Here is a 17605-nt window from a genome sequence, read left to right on the forward strand (position 1 = left end):
CTGATCTTAATTTAATTTAGTTTCTTTTATTTGACAGAATTAATAAACTTATAAAAATATAAAACAGCCGCATCAGAGTCTGTAATCAGCTGTAAATACCAAAATACATCCTCAGAGTCAGACCAAGAAGCTGCGTCATGAGGGTGGACAAAATAATAGAAACCCTCTGAACAGATCAGTAAGTACTTCTTGTTGAAGCTTATCATGTTTTGTTCTTGTGTGAAATCTGTTGACGGTCGTTTGTGAGGCTTTGACTCGTCAGCAGGCTCCACAGTCTCTGCCGGAGCAAATCAGCCACAGCTAGAAAAGTTAGTTACTGCGTATTAAAGGTGTTGAGTGATATGGCAAAACATGTTATCATCTGCTCATTTTTGAATCAGTCGATATCGATATTTATTGCGATATAAATGAGGTTATTATTTAAGTTGAGCTTAATTTCCTTGAGCAAATTACCAGGCAGTAGACCTGAAAAATGACCAAGAATGATACGAGCTGCAAACAGAGAATCTATCTGAATAAATATATTATCACAATAATAATCATTTTTTCAGTCTAAATTCCTTATAAACCCTGCAGAGTGAAATGTTTTCATCCACAGAGCTCAAATCTGAGACCAGTTACGTTCATCAGTCTCTTCTGTTGCTGGTTGTTGGATCAGACTAATCGCTGGTGTTTCAAACTGTGTGCCAGAGTTGGGGAGCAGTTAACTACATGAAGTTCAATTACTAGTTTAAATACAGTTTGCAGTAGTTGAGTGGTAGTTTAACTACATTCAAATCTCAGCAACATTTTCAGTAGTGAACTATATCTTTGGATCATGTAGTTTAGTTAATAACAAACTACATATTCATAGTATTCTCATGATGTTTTTTGCAATATGACACAATGCAACAGCTCATTAGCACAGTTGTCATTTAATGACAATCACCTGCTATTTGATTAAAATCACCTGTAGTTTGCAACCAAGACGTCTGCAATCGAATACAATGAATTTCCATAAAAACTGATCATTTTCCTGATTCCACCTCTAAAGTTGCTCCCTCTCCTCTCGTAAACATCCTCGAGCTGCCCGAGTCCGTAAATCAAACGCACCTACTTTTTGAAAGTAGTTTTAGTTTGAAAAGCTAAATCTTTCTGAGAGAAGTTAAGATGTAGTTTAACGACTTTTCATTGTGAAGTAGCTTTTAGTCTGTAAAGTAGTTTCTCAGATGCATCTGGTGATAAACTTAGTTTGTTTCCGTCTTTGTTGGCACAGTTTACATCACCAGTCTGCTTCATGTCAGACTAAATACATCTCTTGGTCTTTTGACTTTATATACGTTACACAGGGTCACACAAGGAAGGAACGTGACTTCATTCTCTGCTCAGGACGCCATTAATCCGCTTTATCTTTACACAGCTAATATTTGTTTGCTGCCATATTAATTTTCTAAATCTCATATATAGAAACTTTAACTATCTGACTTTTGATACCAAAACAACAGCATGAAGTGTGTTTAACTAAACTCAACTAACAAGTGTTCCAGTGACGTGATTGGCTTTTATTTTGAAGGAAAACAGTGTAATTTATTTCAAACTTTTAAATTTTCTTATTGAGGAAATTTTCTATGGCGACCAGTGTTTATATTGTTTATATATCAACTGGCCTGAGTATATATCAATAAAATATGACTCTTAAATAAAAAAACAATTATTTTATGGGAACACGTTTATGAATATTTAATATGTTCCTGTGTTTCATCCCGCTCTTGCATTTTATGTTTTTTGCTTTTACATTTTTTTTATGATTTCTGTTTGTTTTTATTTGCAGTTTATTGATTCTTTCTTCTATTTCTGTAAAGCACTTTGTAAGTTTATTATTGTATAAATGTAAGAGCCATGTTTTGATGTGTAACTTCCTTCTCAAACTAAACCTGCACGTTTGATCACAAGCTTCAACAAACTGAGGTGTTTCTGTTATTCTGTCCACCTCCTCTGTAAGCAGTTACTGTAGGTGGTGTTAACAGGGAGGCTGCAGCCTGTGTGGATGAAGATGAAAATCCCAGCGGCTCCGTGACACAAACCATCAGGTAGTGAAGCTCCGACTGTCGTCCATCACTTCAAATCCCTGAAACTCTTCCTGCCTGGTGACAGACAGCCGGAGACGTTACGGAACAATGATCCAAGATGCGTTCGCTTCCTCTCCCAGCGCGGGGACGAATCCCCCAAACCGAGGCCCGACAGTGATGTCAGTGTGCCAGGCCTTTATGTACAAGCTTTAAGAATAAAAATCTGTCCGTGAGGCTCTGCAGGGAGGAAACCTCTAGAAGGATTTCCATCGGATGGCAGACAGGATGGTGTGGATGAAGTAGAGGAAAGTCGCCACGTAGGAGAAGACCTGGAGAAGGCGAAGAAAACATCACTGAGCTTTAAAATGTTAAATACCTTTAAAACAGAAGAAACTGACCAAGCTACTCACTGATTTAACACAATGTACTAATCATTAGTACTGTTCAGCCTGTTATAACAGCTGCATTATGTCGTCTGCAGCTCTGGAACAAGCAGCAGCTTCCACGTCTGACAGCCGCCAGATACTCCAATTGACCCTCATTCAAAAAGCATCAACCTCTCTGTAGAAATGCTTTTAAATCATGCGTTTGCGTAGACAACCCACTGCATAGTGACTGGAATTGTTCACCTACTTGCGTGTTACTGGAGGATTCCACTAGAGGGCACAACAGAGAACTAACGATAAACAAAGAACTTCTGGATTTACGGACGTAATGTCTCAGACTTGTTTCCATTAATTTTTGCAGGTTTCCACAGCAGCTATTCTGACGAGCATATTCGTCGCTGTGCAGCAGCAATGATACATCATACAGATGCAAGTAGTTACGACTTGGTCTATTAACTTGTCTTCAAAACTTCCCACCATTGCTGTCGCTGCTGACAGGTACAGCGCCGGACTGTGAGGCCAATTTGACGTAGTGGCCAAACTGTAATTAAGAGACTGTAAAAAAGAGACTTTTCCCATAGACTTACATTGTGAAAGAGACGTCCATAAATCAGCGGATACATTTTTTTGAGCATCACAACCTCCGCGAAATGACTCGTCTTACTATCAGAGTTTGATTAATTCGGTCCGATCACATTTCGAAAGTCTGAAAGAGCCGCACGATTGAATTTTTTATCCCCATTCAAATTAGCCGCAGGGCTAAACCGGAAGTAGCCGAATCTGCCAGCGAAAGCCACTAGTGCGCTCGCTCTATGGGCCCAATGATCCCTGAAGAAGGTAATTTTATATGTGGAAGTTGAACTTTTTTGGCTTCATGCGCCACTGAGCAACTTTCATAGGAATGAACAGGGCCCCGCCTCCAATGCTGTATCCAGTTCTCTTTATACATCCATGGTGCCTACTGACCCCTGACCCTTTCACATCCCCATACTGCCCCTACTGGTCATGTGCATATTGCATCTTACGGACACGTAGCATTAATTTCTGAGGATGTGCACAACCAATGCTCCAAACACACACAGGATACACAAAGTAAGTATTCAGTATTGTTTTCAATGAGTCATTCTGGTCTCAATCTCTAACTTCAGGCCCTCTAATAAGTGTGCTGGTGGTCATTTTGGAAATTATTGCTGCATTAATAAGATTTGAAGACTAACAGTAGCTTTGATGTCTGCTGTGCATTGTTTACAGAGAGAAAGACCAGTTTAGAGCAGACCAGCTAGGAGCCAATCAGAAGTCCTGTTTCAGACAGAGGCTGAACTGAGGGGCTGCATAAAGGACCAGTAGAAGATAAATAAGGAGTTTTTAACTGGAAATCATGCAAAGATATTCCAGTAGAGCCCCAGAATATAAATATAGAGCTGGAAATGTGCAGAATATGTGTCCTCGTTCATGGTTTGGATGTGATAAATATCAACTCACCACTGCAGAAATGTCCAGCTGGTAGTTTTGGAAGTTTGGGTTATCTTTCATCTCTATTGTCACTTTGGCCAAAGCCACTGAAGCACTGAGGTAGAAGAAGGCAGCGATGCTGTGGTACGCAAAGTCCTGGGAAGAAGAAGAAGAAGAAGAAGAAGAAGAAGAAGAAGAAGAAGAAGAGTGGGGAAACAGTTAGACAGTTAAGTTGTCAAACAGCTCTTCACAGAATCTGTCACAATAAAGTTGAAGCTGATTTTAGTTTTTTAAGTTAGAGTCTCGTTGTGATCAGACTGTTTTGATGATGCGTTTAAGGACGTTCTAATACAGTAATAGATTTGACAGCAATGTTTTTTGATGCAAGAAGAAACTAAATTCACTTTCTCTCTTTGTCACAACATCCATGTTTCCTGATTGTTTTTCTTCTGGGTTTCATTTTGTGGACAACACAGATCAATAATGTGATGGTTTTCATCAGGTAACAACTACAGATGTCGACCAAGCGGAGTTTTGAAAGTGGTTGTTTATCACAAATAGTTGGCAGTCAACAAGGATCACACAAATAACACAACAACAAGCAAACAAGGAATACGTGAATTTGGTCTTTTTTGCGTTAAAATGTTTTCTCACAGTCAAAACAGTCGAAGTTTGAAGCGTGGAGAACTTACTGCTGCGGCCCAGCTGCCCTTGTTGTGATGCCCCCCGCAGGCGAACACCACCAACCAGATGAAGGTCATGATGAAGCAGAAGACGGACACGAACATCACCCAGCCCTGAGGGTTCGAAGGCACCACCAGCGTGCACGCCACCAGGATCCACACCAGACCACCGAAGATCTGCAGGAGAGACAGACGACGACGTCCTGGGTGATCATCACATCAGCCCGAACATCAAACATCCAACTGGACGTTCAAAACAACACGGCTCTCCCAGTAATGTGCCTGTCTAAAACATTTTCATCCTGTTATTGTGGTCTGACTCTACTTATGATGAGGACTCTGTTTAAATAACTTATGGAGAGAACTTTTAGTGTTTTCCTGGTGAACATGTGGAAAAGTCTGCCGGTTGTTTAATGACTAATAAATCAAAGTCGATCCTGAACCTCTGCAGAGCTTTATGAGCCCAAAACTTTATTAAAATGTGAATTTCTTCCTCCATAGATGCGACAACTCAAACCTGATTCACATGTTGCATCTTGTCAGCTAATAAATGAATCAGTTGGTTTGATTGACAGAAGAGTTTGAACTGAGATCAAATAACACCAGCAATTCAGGACTTAGAGATAGATATTTATTTATCTGGAAGGAAATTATTGTGTCGTAGCAGCACAATACAACCAAGAGATAATAGACAATATGTGATAAATAATATATTTTTACCTCATTTACAGTATTGTTTTGTTTTGTCTTTTTTAATCCTTTCTTTATGTTTTTTCTGTCTTTTCATGTTTTGTGAATCATATTCTATCCTTTTATATGAATTATTGTTATTATAGTAGTAGTAGTAAGGAAGACCAGGGACGGTTGTACCACCTTGAATTCCTCCAATCAGAAACAAGCTACAGTGATTACACTCACTCTGCACATGCTCAGTTAGATTGTCTTCTTGTTTACTAAAAAGGAGCCACGTTTGAAACTCAGAGAGAAACTTACCAGCAAAAGTGTTTGTTTGGTTTTTTTTTAAGGTAAAAATTTAACTTTTCTATCAGATGTATTTTTTTGGATGCTGTCCTGAAATTAAATGTCTGAGAATCCAAACAAGTATTATTAGATTCACTGTTTTGTGAGCTAAAAATAGAAATGGCTAACGTGTGTCAAACTAGCATTCAAGCTAGTTCACATGATGTGAAAACATGGCTGGTGATACTGGGACGGTTGTAACGCCTTGTTACCTGAACCAAGTTTCATTTATATAAGGTCTACATAAACTGGATGGATAGATAGATACATACGTGCTAAGTTAATGATAATCAGTTGCTAATAGTCAGTGGAAACACATGTTAGCTTACAGCAGCTAAATATCAGAAAGAGGAAGACAGACACTTCTTTTGCTGCAGAGGGCTTCAGATAAGGACAGTGGCCAAATCATACAGCATTTGTCATGTGATCCTTTACTGAATGTTGTCCTCAAACTAATCCATTTTGATTTCATGTTTAAACCTTTTTGAGGATGTGTCTTCTACCCATTAAATAATTTTCTTCCATTATAATTTGACGGCTCTTTTTTGTCATGTAGTGTGAAAAAAGGTATTCATTATTTAAAAAAAAGAAATGAATAGTCACAATAACATGAATGTTAAATAATCTTTTTCATTCTGAGTATTTGATTGATTAATTATGTATATTTTAGACATGTTACAACCGTCCCTGCACACTGTGTACAGTGGAGTCACTGTAGTTAAATCATTTGCAACCTGTGCATATTTCATAAAACCACTTAAATACATCGTTTCACTAGTTAACACATTGAAGTTTATAATGTAGCAAATGGACTACTCCAGTGTAAATGGTTTTTAATTTATTAAGAAAACTGTAAAAAGTGTTACAACTGTCCCTGGTCTCCCCTAGTAGTAGTATCAGACATCAGAGAAAAAGACAGACTGTTCCTTTAACTTCAGCACAGGAACACGTTTCATCACATAAACACTCTGTTCATAACATTCATTCAGATTCAACCGGAGACGTCGTCTTTCTGTTCTTCCATTCTGTTTTCTGAAGTGTTTCCATTATTTTGTCCGGCTGTGTTTGCAGCACAGAGCACGACGTCGCTGCCTTCATTCACTTTACACCTGATGATGACTGACAGTCTGCATTATTCATGGAGCTCCACCCTCCTCTCACCTGCTACCAGCGCTCCACCTGTGTGTGTGTGTGTGTGTGTGTGTGTGTGTGTGTGTGTGTGTGTGTGTGTGTTGATATTAACGCATGACTGCATGTGAAACCACCTGCATCATTCCTCCTCTCGTCTCTTGACGTCAAATCTCCAGAATGAAGAAACTTTTCTCTCCTCTCATATCGGCTCTTATTTCTGTTCCGATCTCTCGTCTGTCAGGAACATCTGTTAACGTCTGGCGGGCGGCCGTGACCTCTGACCTCCTTACATACTTACTGGTTTCTTGCGATGTTGTTGCTGATGTACTCGGTCAAACGTGAGCCGGCTGTGACCCGTAAACGGCTGCCAGATTTGGAGAATCTGGATTCATGCAGCTGTCAGACCAACATCTGGTTTTTGTTTTTATTGTAAGTGTTAGTATGATTTTTATCTGACCCTATGTACTTTACTGATTTTGGGTGTTGGACATGTGACATAAACATTCCAGAGTCTGCATGTCACCTTAGGTAACATGGTATGGCCCTTCGGGGGGACCTTAGAGATACAAACAATGGATCCATGGTCAAGTTTGGAACTGTTCCAGATGTGGTTTGTTGTGACACATAATATGTTGTGAGGCAGCTGTCAATTACATGATGGATGGCTCCCAACTGACCTAGTGCCCATGGAAAACCTATGTTATTCATGTGATAAGATACAGATGTGTAACCCCATATAAGCTATGCACCGACAGTGGTACGGTGCCCAGACCATCTTTGTACATGGAATGGACCCGATGGTCCATCGTCTAATAAACGTCTACAAAATAAGAACTTCGTCAGCTCTTCCTTTGAACGATATCATCACACATCCTTCCTTTCAGTAAGTTTGTATCGTCGTCATTTTTTGATCTTTGTTCTGTTTTTTTCTTGTTTTATTGATCCATCCGTCTGTTTTCTTTACTGTTTATCCTGCAGAGGGTCACAGGGGAGAGATGGAGCAGCTGACACCTGGACGGGTCGCCAGCCAATCACAGTGTAGAGACAGAAAACCATTCACACCTATTTAGAGTCACCAATTAATTAAATTAAGGTCCCACAGATGATAATTTTGGTCTGTAGGAGGAAGCCGAAGAACGCAGGCACAGAAAGTTCTCAGCCGGCCGGCGGGTTTGAACCCAGAATCCTCTGCTGTGAGGCGACAGTGTCAACATTTATTGATCAATGTGATTGTTTTCTTGTTGCTGTGGTTGTTTGGACTCAGGGAAGACTAGCGAGCACTTTGTGGGAACTGATGTGGATCCGAATGAAGAATAAAGAATAAAGAACAGTCGACAACCCAAAGATCAATAGTTTCCTATCATGTAAAAACTCACATATAAGAAGCTGGAAATGTTCAGTTAATCAATCATCAAACAGCCAGTTGATTTTATGTTGATTCATTAATTGAATAATTATTGTTTTGTAACAGCAAATATCTGCCAGCTGACTGTGACTTTAGATCAACTTATTCAGTTTGACTTGTTTTACTCACAGAATCACTCAGTTGTTCAGTATTTGACTGATCTGAAATTATTGGCAAAACACAAAGATCCCAGTTAGAGCTTCATACTGCAGGACTCCTCAAGAACGACAACGACTTTAACATGATGCCTGCATGTAAAACAAACAGAAGGAGGGTTGTTCTTATCCAGAATCATCAGACTGATACATTCCTGCACTTTAACTCTTTTGTGGTTTAGTGCTGTTGGATATTGTTGACCAGCCATTAATCCTTATGTGTTTTAACTCTTTCTGACATTGTCATATTTGTATTTTTATTATTATTATTATTATTTAAATTAGTCTGAATGAATTGTACATGTGTACTAGTTTGCAAACGCGTTTTCCCCAAACTGACTATTGAGGAACGAATTAAGTATTTCTGAATTGAATAAAACATGTTCAGTCTTCAGTCTCCACACAGCAAACCAGAAGCACATTCAAGCTACTATATAACAGAGTATTTCACTACCAGAATCACCAAATACTTCACTAATTATTAAATATTTGTGTTTTCATCCGTGCGTAAAAGCTGCGTAAAAGTTCCAGCAGAGAAGCTTCTTACCAGCTCGGGCACGTAGAAGATGTCGGGGATGGTTGTACATATCCCGATCCCGCTGGGGAGGTTCCCCATGGTGGCGGTGTTGGAGGCCATCCTGCTGCTGCTGCTGCTGCTGCTGCTGGTCACACTGACGCGACGCTCAGAGCCGCTGCCGTTAAAACCGAGAAGAGCCTGCAGACCGGAAAAACCGGAATCCCCGAGCGGAGACACGCCCGGTGGCCCGCACACACACACACACACACACACACACACACACACACAAACACACACACACACACACAGACCGCTGGAGGTTCAGTCTGATGGAGAGTCAGTGAGAGACTCGTTTATCACCATGACAATCAGCAGCATCAACAACAACAACAACAACAACAAACACAGGAGCAGCGTTCATCGTGACATAACGATGATGATGAATTTTACAGTTTTTTATTCCATCTTCTGAAAATGTGTTTTTATCTCTTATTCAGTTTGTCTGCACGTGGGTACGTTGCTTTTTCATTTTGTCCTTGTAAAAGTTTTATAAATAAACGTTATCATATTTATTATTATTATTATTATTATTATTATTATTATTATTATTATTATTATTATTATTATTATTATTATTATTATCATTATTATTATTACTGAATTGTTTTTATTTTTCTTGTGAATATGAGATTAATAAGGATATATTCACAATAATCTATGTTATTATTATTATCAGTGGTTGTACTAACAGTAATAAGTTTACTATAAACCAGGGAGCAAATCTTGATTTATATAGCTGATTAGATATAAATTTATTTATTTTATTCCAGGAAAAATACAGTGTGATTGACAGAATGATAAGATCTTTATACACATGCATATAAACTGTACTGATGAACTATTAAAATTAGTGAATGCAGTAAGAACAGCAAAACTACACAAGTTTAATGAAACGAGACAATTAATGTTTCCTACTGATGGTAGTCATGGTAACAGTAACAGTAATAGTATCATGTATTAATAGTGTCAGCGGTTCCAGTATTACACTTTGTGACTTGTCATAGCAGGAAAAGCTCAGTTAAGTTAATAACATTAATAACATTAATAACATTAATAACATTAATAATCAGTTAGTTCCAGTTAATGTTCTGACTGCTCATCGTCTTCTTACTGGGACTGAACCAACATGTTACTTGTTCCACATGTTTCTCCTACTGGGACAGAAGAAATATTTACTGGTCAGATGGACTGTTGTTCAGTACAGAGATGGGAACCAGTTTAGCCTAGCTTAGCCTAGCTTAGCACAAATACTGGAAGCAGAGGGAAACTGTTAGCGTAGCCACCTTCCAACATCTCCAGTTCTGTCTGATTTACATGTTGTTTCCTCTTAATTGAACACGTGTGAATGTAAAAGAGAGACACTGTGGTTTTAGCAACAGTTAGTGAGCTGTCAGATCTCTTTTCCACAACTGCTGCTAGCTTCAATTCTTGGGAGGAGTGCTGAGTAGCTTTTTAGCTTTAGACACATTAAACACTGATCTTGTTGCCTGAATTTTTTCCCAATGTGACCCAGAATAAACAAAAATGGAAATAATTCAACTTTTTTCATTTTTGTGCAGCTGATACACATTTTCACAAACTGTAGAGAGAAATCCAGGTTAAATTTGATTCATATTTATTCAAAACACCATTGAAAAATGTTCATGTTTAATAACATTCATTGAAATCATGATGGCTGTTATGTTGGTGTGGTTTCCAACCTTTTTGTCTTTTGATGTCTTACAAAAAGCAGTGTGTAGTCGGGGTCACATTTCACATGTCTATGAGTTGTTAACAGCTCCACCAAATAGTGATTTTTCCCTCTAAACTTCTCACATGCTTTCATTTCAATAAATGTTCAAATGATCCAATATTTCAGCAAAAATCAAAGATTAGAGAAAAAGTCCAAAAACTGAAAACAGATTTGTGTATCAGAACTTTGTTTTTTCTTCTTTCCTCTCCCATTAATCATCTCACCACCCCTCAGATTTATCTGCTGACCCTTTGGAGGGGCCCCGACCCCTAGGTTGGGAACCACTGGACTAAACTAGCTAACTGTATATAAAGTAGTGTAAACTAGCTCCACCTCCAGCAGCTACAACAGTAACATGCTGCTCTAACACTGATGCTTCACTATTAATAATCTAATGATGTCATATATAATAATATATCAGTCAGAGGGACCAAACCACTACTTTTACTGCAATACTTTAACTACATCAAGCTCATAATACTTATGTACTTTTACTGCAATACTTTAACTACATCAAGCTCATAATACTTATGTACTTTTACTGCAATACTTTAACTACATCAAGCTCATAATACTTATGTACTTTTACTGCAGTAAAGGATCTGAGTTCTTCCATCACTGACTTTCCTGCTGTCTGACATGAAGAAATACGTCAATAATATTTTACATCTGAGCTCGGTTCTGTTTGTGTTGCTGCAGGTTTTCACACCTCACACTGTAAACAACAGAACCATGGAAACAACCAGCATGCATTGTGGCAGGCGAGCTGTCAGACAAACACCTTAGATAATCGCCAGGCTGGATCTGGTTTCCTGCCGCTGACATCTTATCCTCCTGCCTGGGAAACCTACTCCTGATGGAGACAACGCTCAGCGGACGAGGTCCCCCCGACACAAAACCTACTCTCTACCAACTCCTGAGGGAAATATCTGACTCTTTAGCTGCTAAATGCTCCACTATGTTCACCAGCTAGTCTCTGGGCAGGAGGTGTACATTGAGTTGAGACTGAATCAGACAGGAAATGTGCTGTAAAACCAAAACTAGCAGCTAAAAGAGGCTAAAAAAGCTCCATCAAGCTGCAGAGCAACACTTTCACATTACATGATGTCATTTGATTCAACGTCAATACAAAAATATTTATTGGTGCAGCTTTAAAAACTGCTTTTTATCTTATCAAACAATATATTGAAAGGTTTCCATAAAAAAGAACAATATTAAACAAAAATCTCTCCATCTATCAATCTAAAAACAGTAAAATGAAAAACAAAAAGCTAATCTCTCATCTCAGACTGATCTTGTGCTAAAAAAGAATCATTGTGTCGGTGATAAAAAAAAACTGTTTTCAGGTGTTAAACAAAGGCCAAAAAATGACAAATGAATTGTTGCCATGGTAACAGATAATGGGGACCCAAATAAAACTTTTAACTTTTAAAATATGTGTCAATCAGGACCAGGATCATTCTCATTATCGATTGATCTGCAGGTTATTTTCTCCATTAATCGTTCAAACCTTCAGATAACTGACAAAGAAAAACATCAAAATATCACATCTGAGAAGCTTTAAGGAGATAACATTATCAGTGAGCTGTGGCTTCCTGGGCACAAAACAAACAATGTAAAAGAGTAAAAAAAAACAAGCTTTCCCTCTCTGTCCCAGTCCTCCCAGTGCGACCCTCCTCCACCTGTCCGTCACAGCTCCTCCAGGACTCAGTTTCCACTGAGTGAAGCAACCTGAGCTGCAGGTGAATTCCTCTTTTTTTCCTGTTGCTCTATTGTCCTGCTGATGGTGTTATCGGGTAATGAGTCGACCTGCTGGGAGACTCTGTGTTATCTAATCTTCAGCGCTGAATACTTAATGATCAGATGATAAACGCTACAGTCCTTGGATCAATACTCCAAATCGATTAATAAAGTATGCTGTGTAACGTTTCAGTTCAGTTTTTTGGTCTTATAGCTTCACTGTAAAGTTTGTGTCTGTATCTGATGAGGCAGCTAAATTATTTGTATTTGAATAAAAGTGGAAAAAGGCTTAAAAATCCTGTTTTTGTTTTTATTACGCTTTTTATTTTAGAAAATTAAAGTGTTACAATAAGTGTTCATAAAGTGTGTGTCAGTAGTTCAGCTTTATCTCTGGGGAACACCCCCAACTCCGGGAGTGACGTCCATATTATGAAATGTGCGTCATGTAGCAGGTGGATGTGACTCCCCTCATTGAGACCTGCTGATAGACGTCACAGCGGAGCAGAGGAGAAACACTGAGATAGTGATGTATTTAACATGGTTTGTTTTCCTTCCCGAAAACAAATAATTTTTATAATATTTGTAAGAAACAAATATTCGTGCTTTGCCGAATAACGTATTTGTATTCGGGCACACCCCTAGTGCTGGCGCCTCCTACAGGCTGCAGCGACGAGTACTGGTAACGTTGGTCCTGAGGGTTCATCCTCTGGGGAGCAGGACTGGGATCAGACCAGTAGATTTAGATATTTCTTGTGTACAACTGGAACGTCTGTCTTGATGTTGTTTTTTGGAGAAAAGTCCCCAAAATTTATCATCTGATGGCCACGAATATCTTTATAGGTTTCACAGTAATGTGACAGTTAACAGGGTTGAAAACATAAACAAACATATAAAATATTCATATAAAAATATTCATCAAACAGGGATCAGTCAAAACATCTACAGCCAGATGTCTGAGTCATTTAGAATTACTGTTAATGCATCTTTTCCCAGTTCAGTACTGGTTTCTGAAGGATGGAGATCTGTAGGTAAGATGGAAGCAGACCAAGAATATAAATAAGAATATGCTGAAGGTGAGGAAGACCTTTAAGATTAGTAATAAACCTCAGTGCTTCATGGTAGACACATGTATGTAGCAACAACATGTCTCCTTTCAGCCTCAAAGGAAAAGCAAGACTTGTTTCTAAAAGAAAAACTCAATTTCAGCTTTAGTTTGTTCACTAATTGCTGATTATGAGGCTTAAAAGAAAGAGAATCAATCATCAATGATGTTTCCTGGATGTTTGTACTGAGATACAGACTCTGAGCTCTGAGTGGTGACGGATGGAAGATTCAGTGGCTTTGATTCTGCGTTTGAAAACATAGAGAATTTTGTTTTGTCAGCATTTAAACAAATTTTAAATCACACAAGATACGTTGTAAAGTATTAAAAGTTGTAGCTGACAAAGAGTCTGTCAGAAATGTGGATCAGTGTTTCTTAAAGACGACGTCCTCAAATGTCTTGTTTTATCCACAACACAAAGACCAAAGAAACCAGAAAATATTCACATTTAAGAAGCTGAATCAGAGAATCTGGAAATGTTGCAGACCTGGTTTACTTGGAAAGAGAATTTTTCCAAGAGATAAACAGCACTGTGCAAACGTTTAGGGGCACTTTAGATGTTTAGATTCTTCAGGGAGGCGTCTGATCATCTGCAGCAGAGTCATAAACAACCATCTTCATCAACCAGAGGAACAAGGAGTCCTGATCTCAACTTCATGGAGTCAGTCTGGGATTAACATGACGAGACAGAAGCAGCAGAAGATGAAGATGAAGATGAAGATGCAGGAACAACCAACCTGCTCGACTTTAGATCAAGTTAACTGATAAATAAAAACTATTCAAAGCATCCTCACTTTACTTTTACTGCCTAAAACATTTGCACAGTTTAACAGAAAGAAAGAAACAATGTGTTGTTATTTCTGTCATCGGTCGGACAGAAACAGATGTAATTGTTTGGTTCATGAGCTTCCTGTCGTGGTTTTAGTTACCAGACTGTCTGTAACCAGTAAACCAACCTGGCAGGTGTCTGACAGGTGTGGAGTCGTGGACGGTGACGAATACTGATGGTCTTCCTCAAGTGTCTCCTGCCAACTGGAGCGACTCGGCTCGGCTCGGCTCGGCACGGCTCAGTAAGAAAACTGTCAGTGTGACGGCGTCTCGCTGCTGATGGTGGATCTCTGTCAGCTGTACGTACAGAATCAACACAGCAAACTAACTTCCTGATACGTCTACGTGCAGGTTTTTCAAAATAAATGTTTATAAATGAAATTATGACTCAGTTTGGGAACAAAGAACAAACTTGGTGACCTCTGACCTGATGCTGAATGCTGTTTGTAGCCACGTTAGCTTGACAAATATCTGATGTATTGAAATTAACTTTGGTTCATGAGACTTTTTGTACAATTTTCTGACGTTTTACAGTCCAACACATGAATCTGAGATTTGGATGCTGCTTGAGGAAGAAGCTTGAAACATGTTGCTGCTGATCACAAACTGTTCTGTGTTCTTTATGTATGTATCTGTGCACATATTGAGGATATTACATTCTCTCAGCTCTCCTGCTTTGTTCCTTTGTTCACTGTTTTCCGTTGAATCTGTATAAACTTTTATGTCAGTCTGATAGTTGTTTTTTTTTGTTATCAATTGTTTTTATTCCAAAGAAAAAACATACAGTAACAACACAAAATAATAAAGTATAATAACATAATATATCCCACTATAACAGATTTGAAACATTCCAGTAAAGTCCGATACTAATAATGATAACAATAATGTCAAAACACAACTGACAACAATTTTTAGGGATTCTTCAATCACTTAAGACAAACTTAAGTTGAGTTAATTTTCTCAAATGAGCAGATTGAATACATGTCTTTATAATTCATGATAATAAACTGTTAGACGATACCGAAACCATTCAACTTAACAGATAGAAGACTGCTTGAACATTTACTGTAGTAATACTTATTCAATTAGTTTGCTAATAAATCCCATATTGGACTCGTTGTTTGAGATACTTATCAGCCTGTAGCTAACAAAGGGTAAATCCCTCCCTCCCTACCAACCCACAATAGTTCATTGATACATACTGGATGTCAGTCTGATAGTAGTTGAGATATTTCACTAAAACATGAGACAGTTAACACAGTTTAATTTGAGTATATTAAGACGATGGACTGTTTGGGATAAAGTTAGATGCTCTTTTTGTTATAATTGTTCAGCTATACTTAGATTAGTTGATTAATTCATTCAGAAAATGAATTGCCAACTATTTTGATAATTGTTTTTTAAGAGAAAATGTCCAAATTTTCTGATTCCAGCTTCTCAAATCTGCATATTTTCTAGTTTTTTCGTCCTCTGTGACAGTAAACTGAATATCTTTGTGTTGTGGATAAAACAAGACGTCGTCTTTGGCTTTGAGAAACAATTTTCACCATTTTCTGACATTTTAAAGACCAAACAACTAATCTAGAAAATAATCGATAGGATGAATTGATAATGAAAACAATCATCAGTAGGGATGTGCAGAGAGCCCAGTATCTGTATTTGTATTTGTATTCGAATAAAAGTGGAAAGAGGCCTAAAAATCCTGTTTTTGTTTTTATTACGCTTTTAATTTTAGCAAATTAAAGTGTTACAATAAATGTTCATGAATAAACTACCTTATGAAGGAGGTTCCCACACCAGGTCTTGAACTACAGTCTCCCAGATCATAGACGACTGCGCTGACTACTGAGATAAAACTTTACTCATCGCCTCATTGCAGACAGACCTCTACCTATTTATACACCCATAACACAGAGACAGCACAGCGTGTAACATGTAGAAGAACTTCAAAGGTGATTCTTGCTTTGCACTTTTCATTTATTGCCTATTTTTTACAACCTAACTTTGTGGAAAGGAGAAGAGGAACAACAGGTTATGGAGAGTCTCTTGGGACTGAGATAACAATGTAACCGACCCGCAGACTGGTATTTAACATGTTTTTATTTCCTCCCAAAAACAAATAATTTTTAAAATATTTGTATGAAACAAGTATTCGTATAAAACCCACTATTTGTGCTTTGCAGAATAATGTATTTGTATTCGGGCACACCCCTAATCATTAATCTGAGCCCAAATTCAGAAACTACATTTATACACAATGAAAATAATAATATTAACCAAACAAAGACCCTGCTGTTGTTAATGAATGTCAGAGTTCAGTGAGTTTATGTATCAGAGATCCAGAATCCAGCTGAACACGTTTGTTTCCATAAAACATAAAACACTTAACATCACATCAGAGTCACAACAAACAGGCCTGCTGTCGAGAAACAAACCTCCGCTAACGTTCATTATTCATAGAAACGTTGGTTAAAAAGCAGAATTTATTTCACAAGTACAGATTCTATGAGATATTTCCTGTAATATAAAGTATGAAAAGATCAACATTAATATGTTGAAACTGTAAATGACCAAAAAAAAGAGAGAATTCTGTTTTATTAGATGATTTAAATTAAAGTGTTGATCTTTGGTTGTTCAGTGATGTTGAGAATAAGGATGTGCAGAAGGCCCGGTATTTGTATCTGTATTTGTATTCAAATAAAGGTGGAAAGAGGTTTAAAAATCCTGTTTTTGTTTTTATTATGCTTTTAATTTCAGAAAATTAAAGTGTTACGATAAGTGTTCATGAAGCGTGTGTCAGTAGCCCAGTTTTATCTCTGGGGAACACCCCCAACTCTGGGAGTGATGTCCATATTAGGAAATGTGCGTCATGTAGCAGGTGGATGTGACTCCCCTCACTGAGACCTGCTGATAGACGTCACAGCGGAGCAGAGGAGAGACACTGAGATAGTGATGTAACTGACCTGCACGCTGGTATTTGACTTGTTTTTTGTTTGTTTTTTCCCGAAAACAAATAATTTTTAAAATATTTGTATGAAACAAATATTCATAAGAAACCCCATTATTTGTGCTTTGCCAAATAATGTAATTGTATTCGGGCACACCCCTAGTGGAGACTTTGATGGTTTGTTCATCTCACTGATGTAGAGAATGTCTTTTCTGGTGTCATTTTGTCTGGAAACATTTTGTCAGATTTTGTTGAAAAACGTGAAAACTAAAGAAAAAAGCTAATTTACTATCATATAAGAGAAAAAGAGCAGCAGAATTATTGCTTTATTATTATTATTGCTTGTTGCTTTAAAATATGTCTTAACAGTTAACTGATAATCAAAGTATGTGTTGATGA

General features: G+C 38.0%; 1 protein-coding gene and 1 long non-coding RNA gene across 2 annotated transcripts in view; one reads left to right on the plus strand and one right to left on the minus strand.

Moving 5' to 3' along the window:
• Positions 1-9033, minus strand: LOC122975364 (myelin and lymphocyte protein-like). Its single transcript, XM_044343794.1, has 4 exons — positions 8828-9033; positions 4579-4746; positions 3917-4042; positions 1-2377 (listed from the first exon to the last, which is right to left on the minus strand). Exons 1-4 carry the CDS (start codon positions 8915-8917, stop codon positions 2303-2305), a joined length of 459 nt encoding a protein of 152 aa, XP_044199729.1. The 5' UTR covers positions 8918-9033; the 3' UTR covers positions 1-2302.
• Positions 7748-17605, plus strand: part of LOC122975452 — a 21489-nt gene continuing 11631 nt past the window's right edge. Inside the window, exon 1 of the long non-coding RNA XR_006400673.1 lies at positions 7748-7758. This is a non-coding gene — a long non-coding RNA (uncharacterized LOC122975452). The remainder of the gene's footprint in view (positions 7759-17605) is intronic.

Source organism: Thunnus albacares, chromosome 3, assembly GCF_914725855.1.
Source record: "Thunnus albacares chromosome 3, fThuAlb1.1, whole genome shotgun sequence".
Lineage (NCBI taxonomy): Eukaryota > Metazoa > Chordata > Actinopteri > Scombriformes > Scombridae > Thunnus > Thunnus albacares.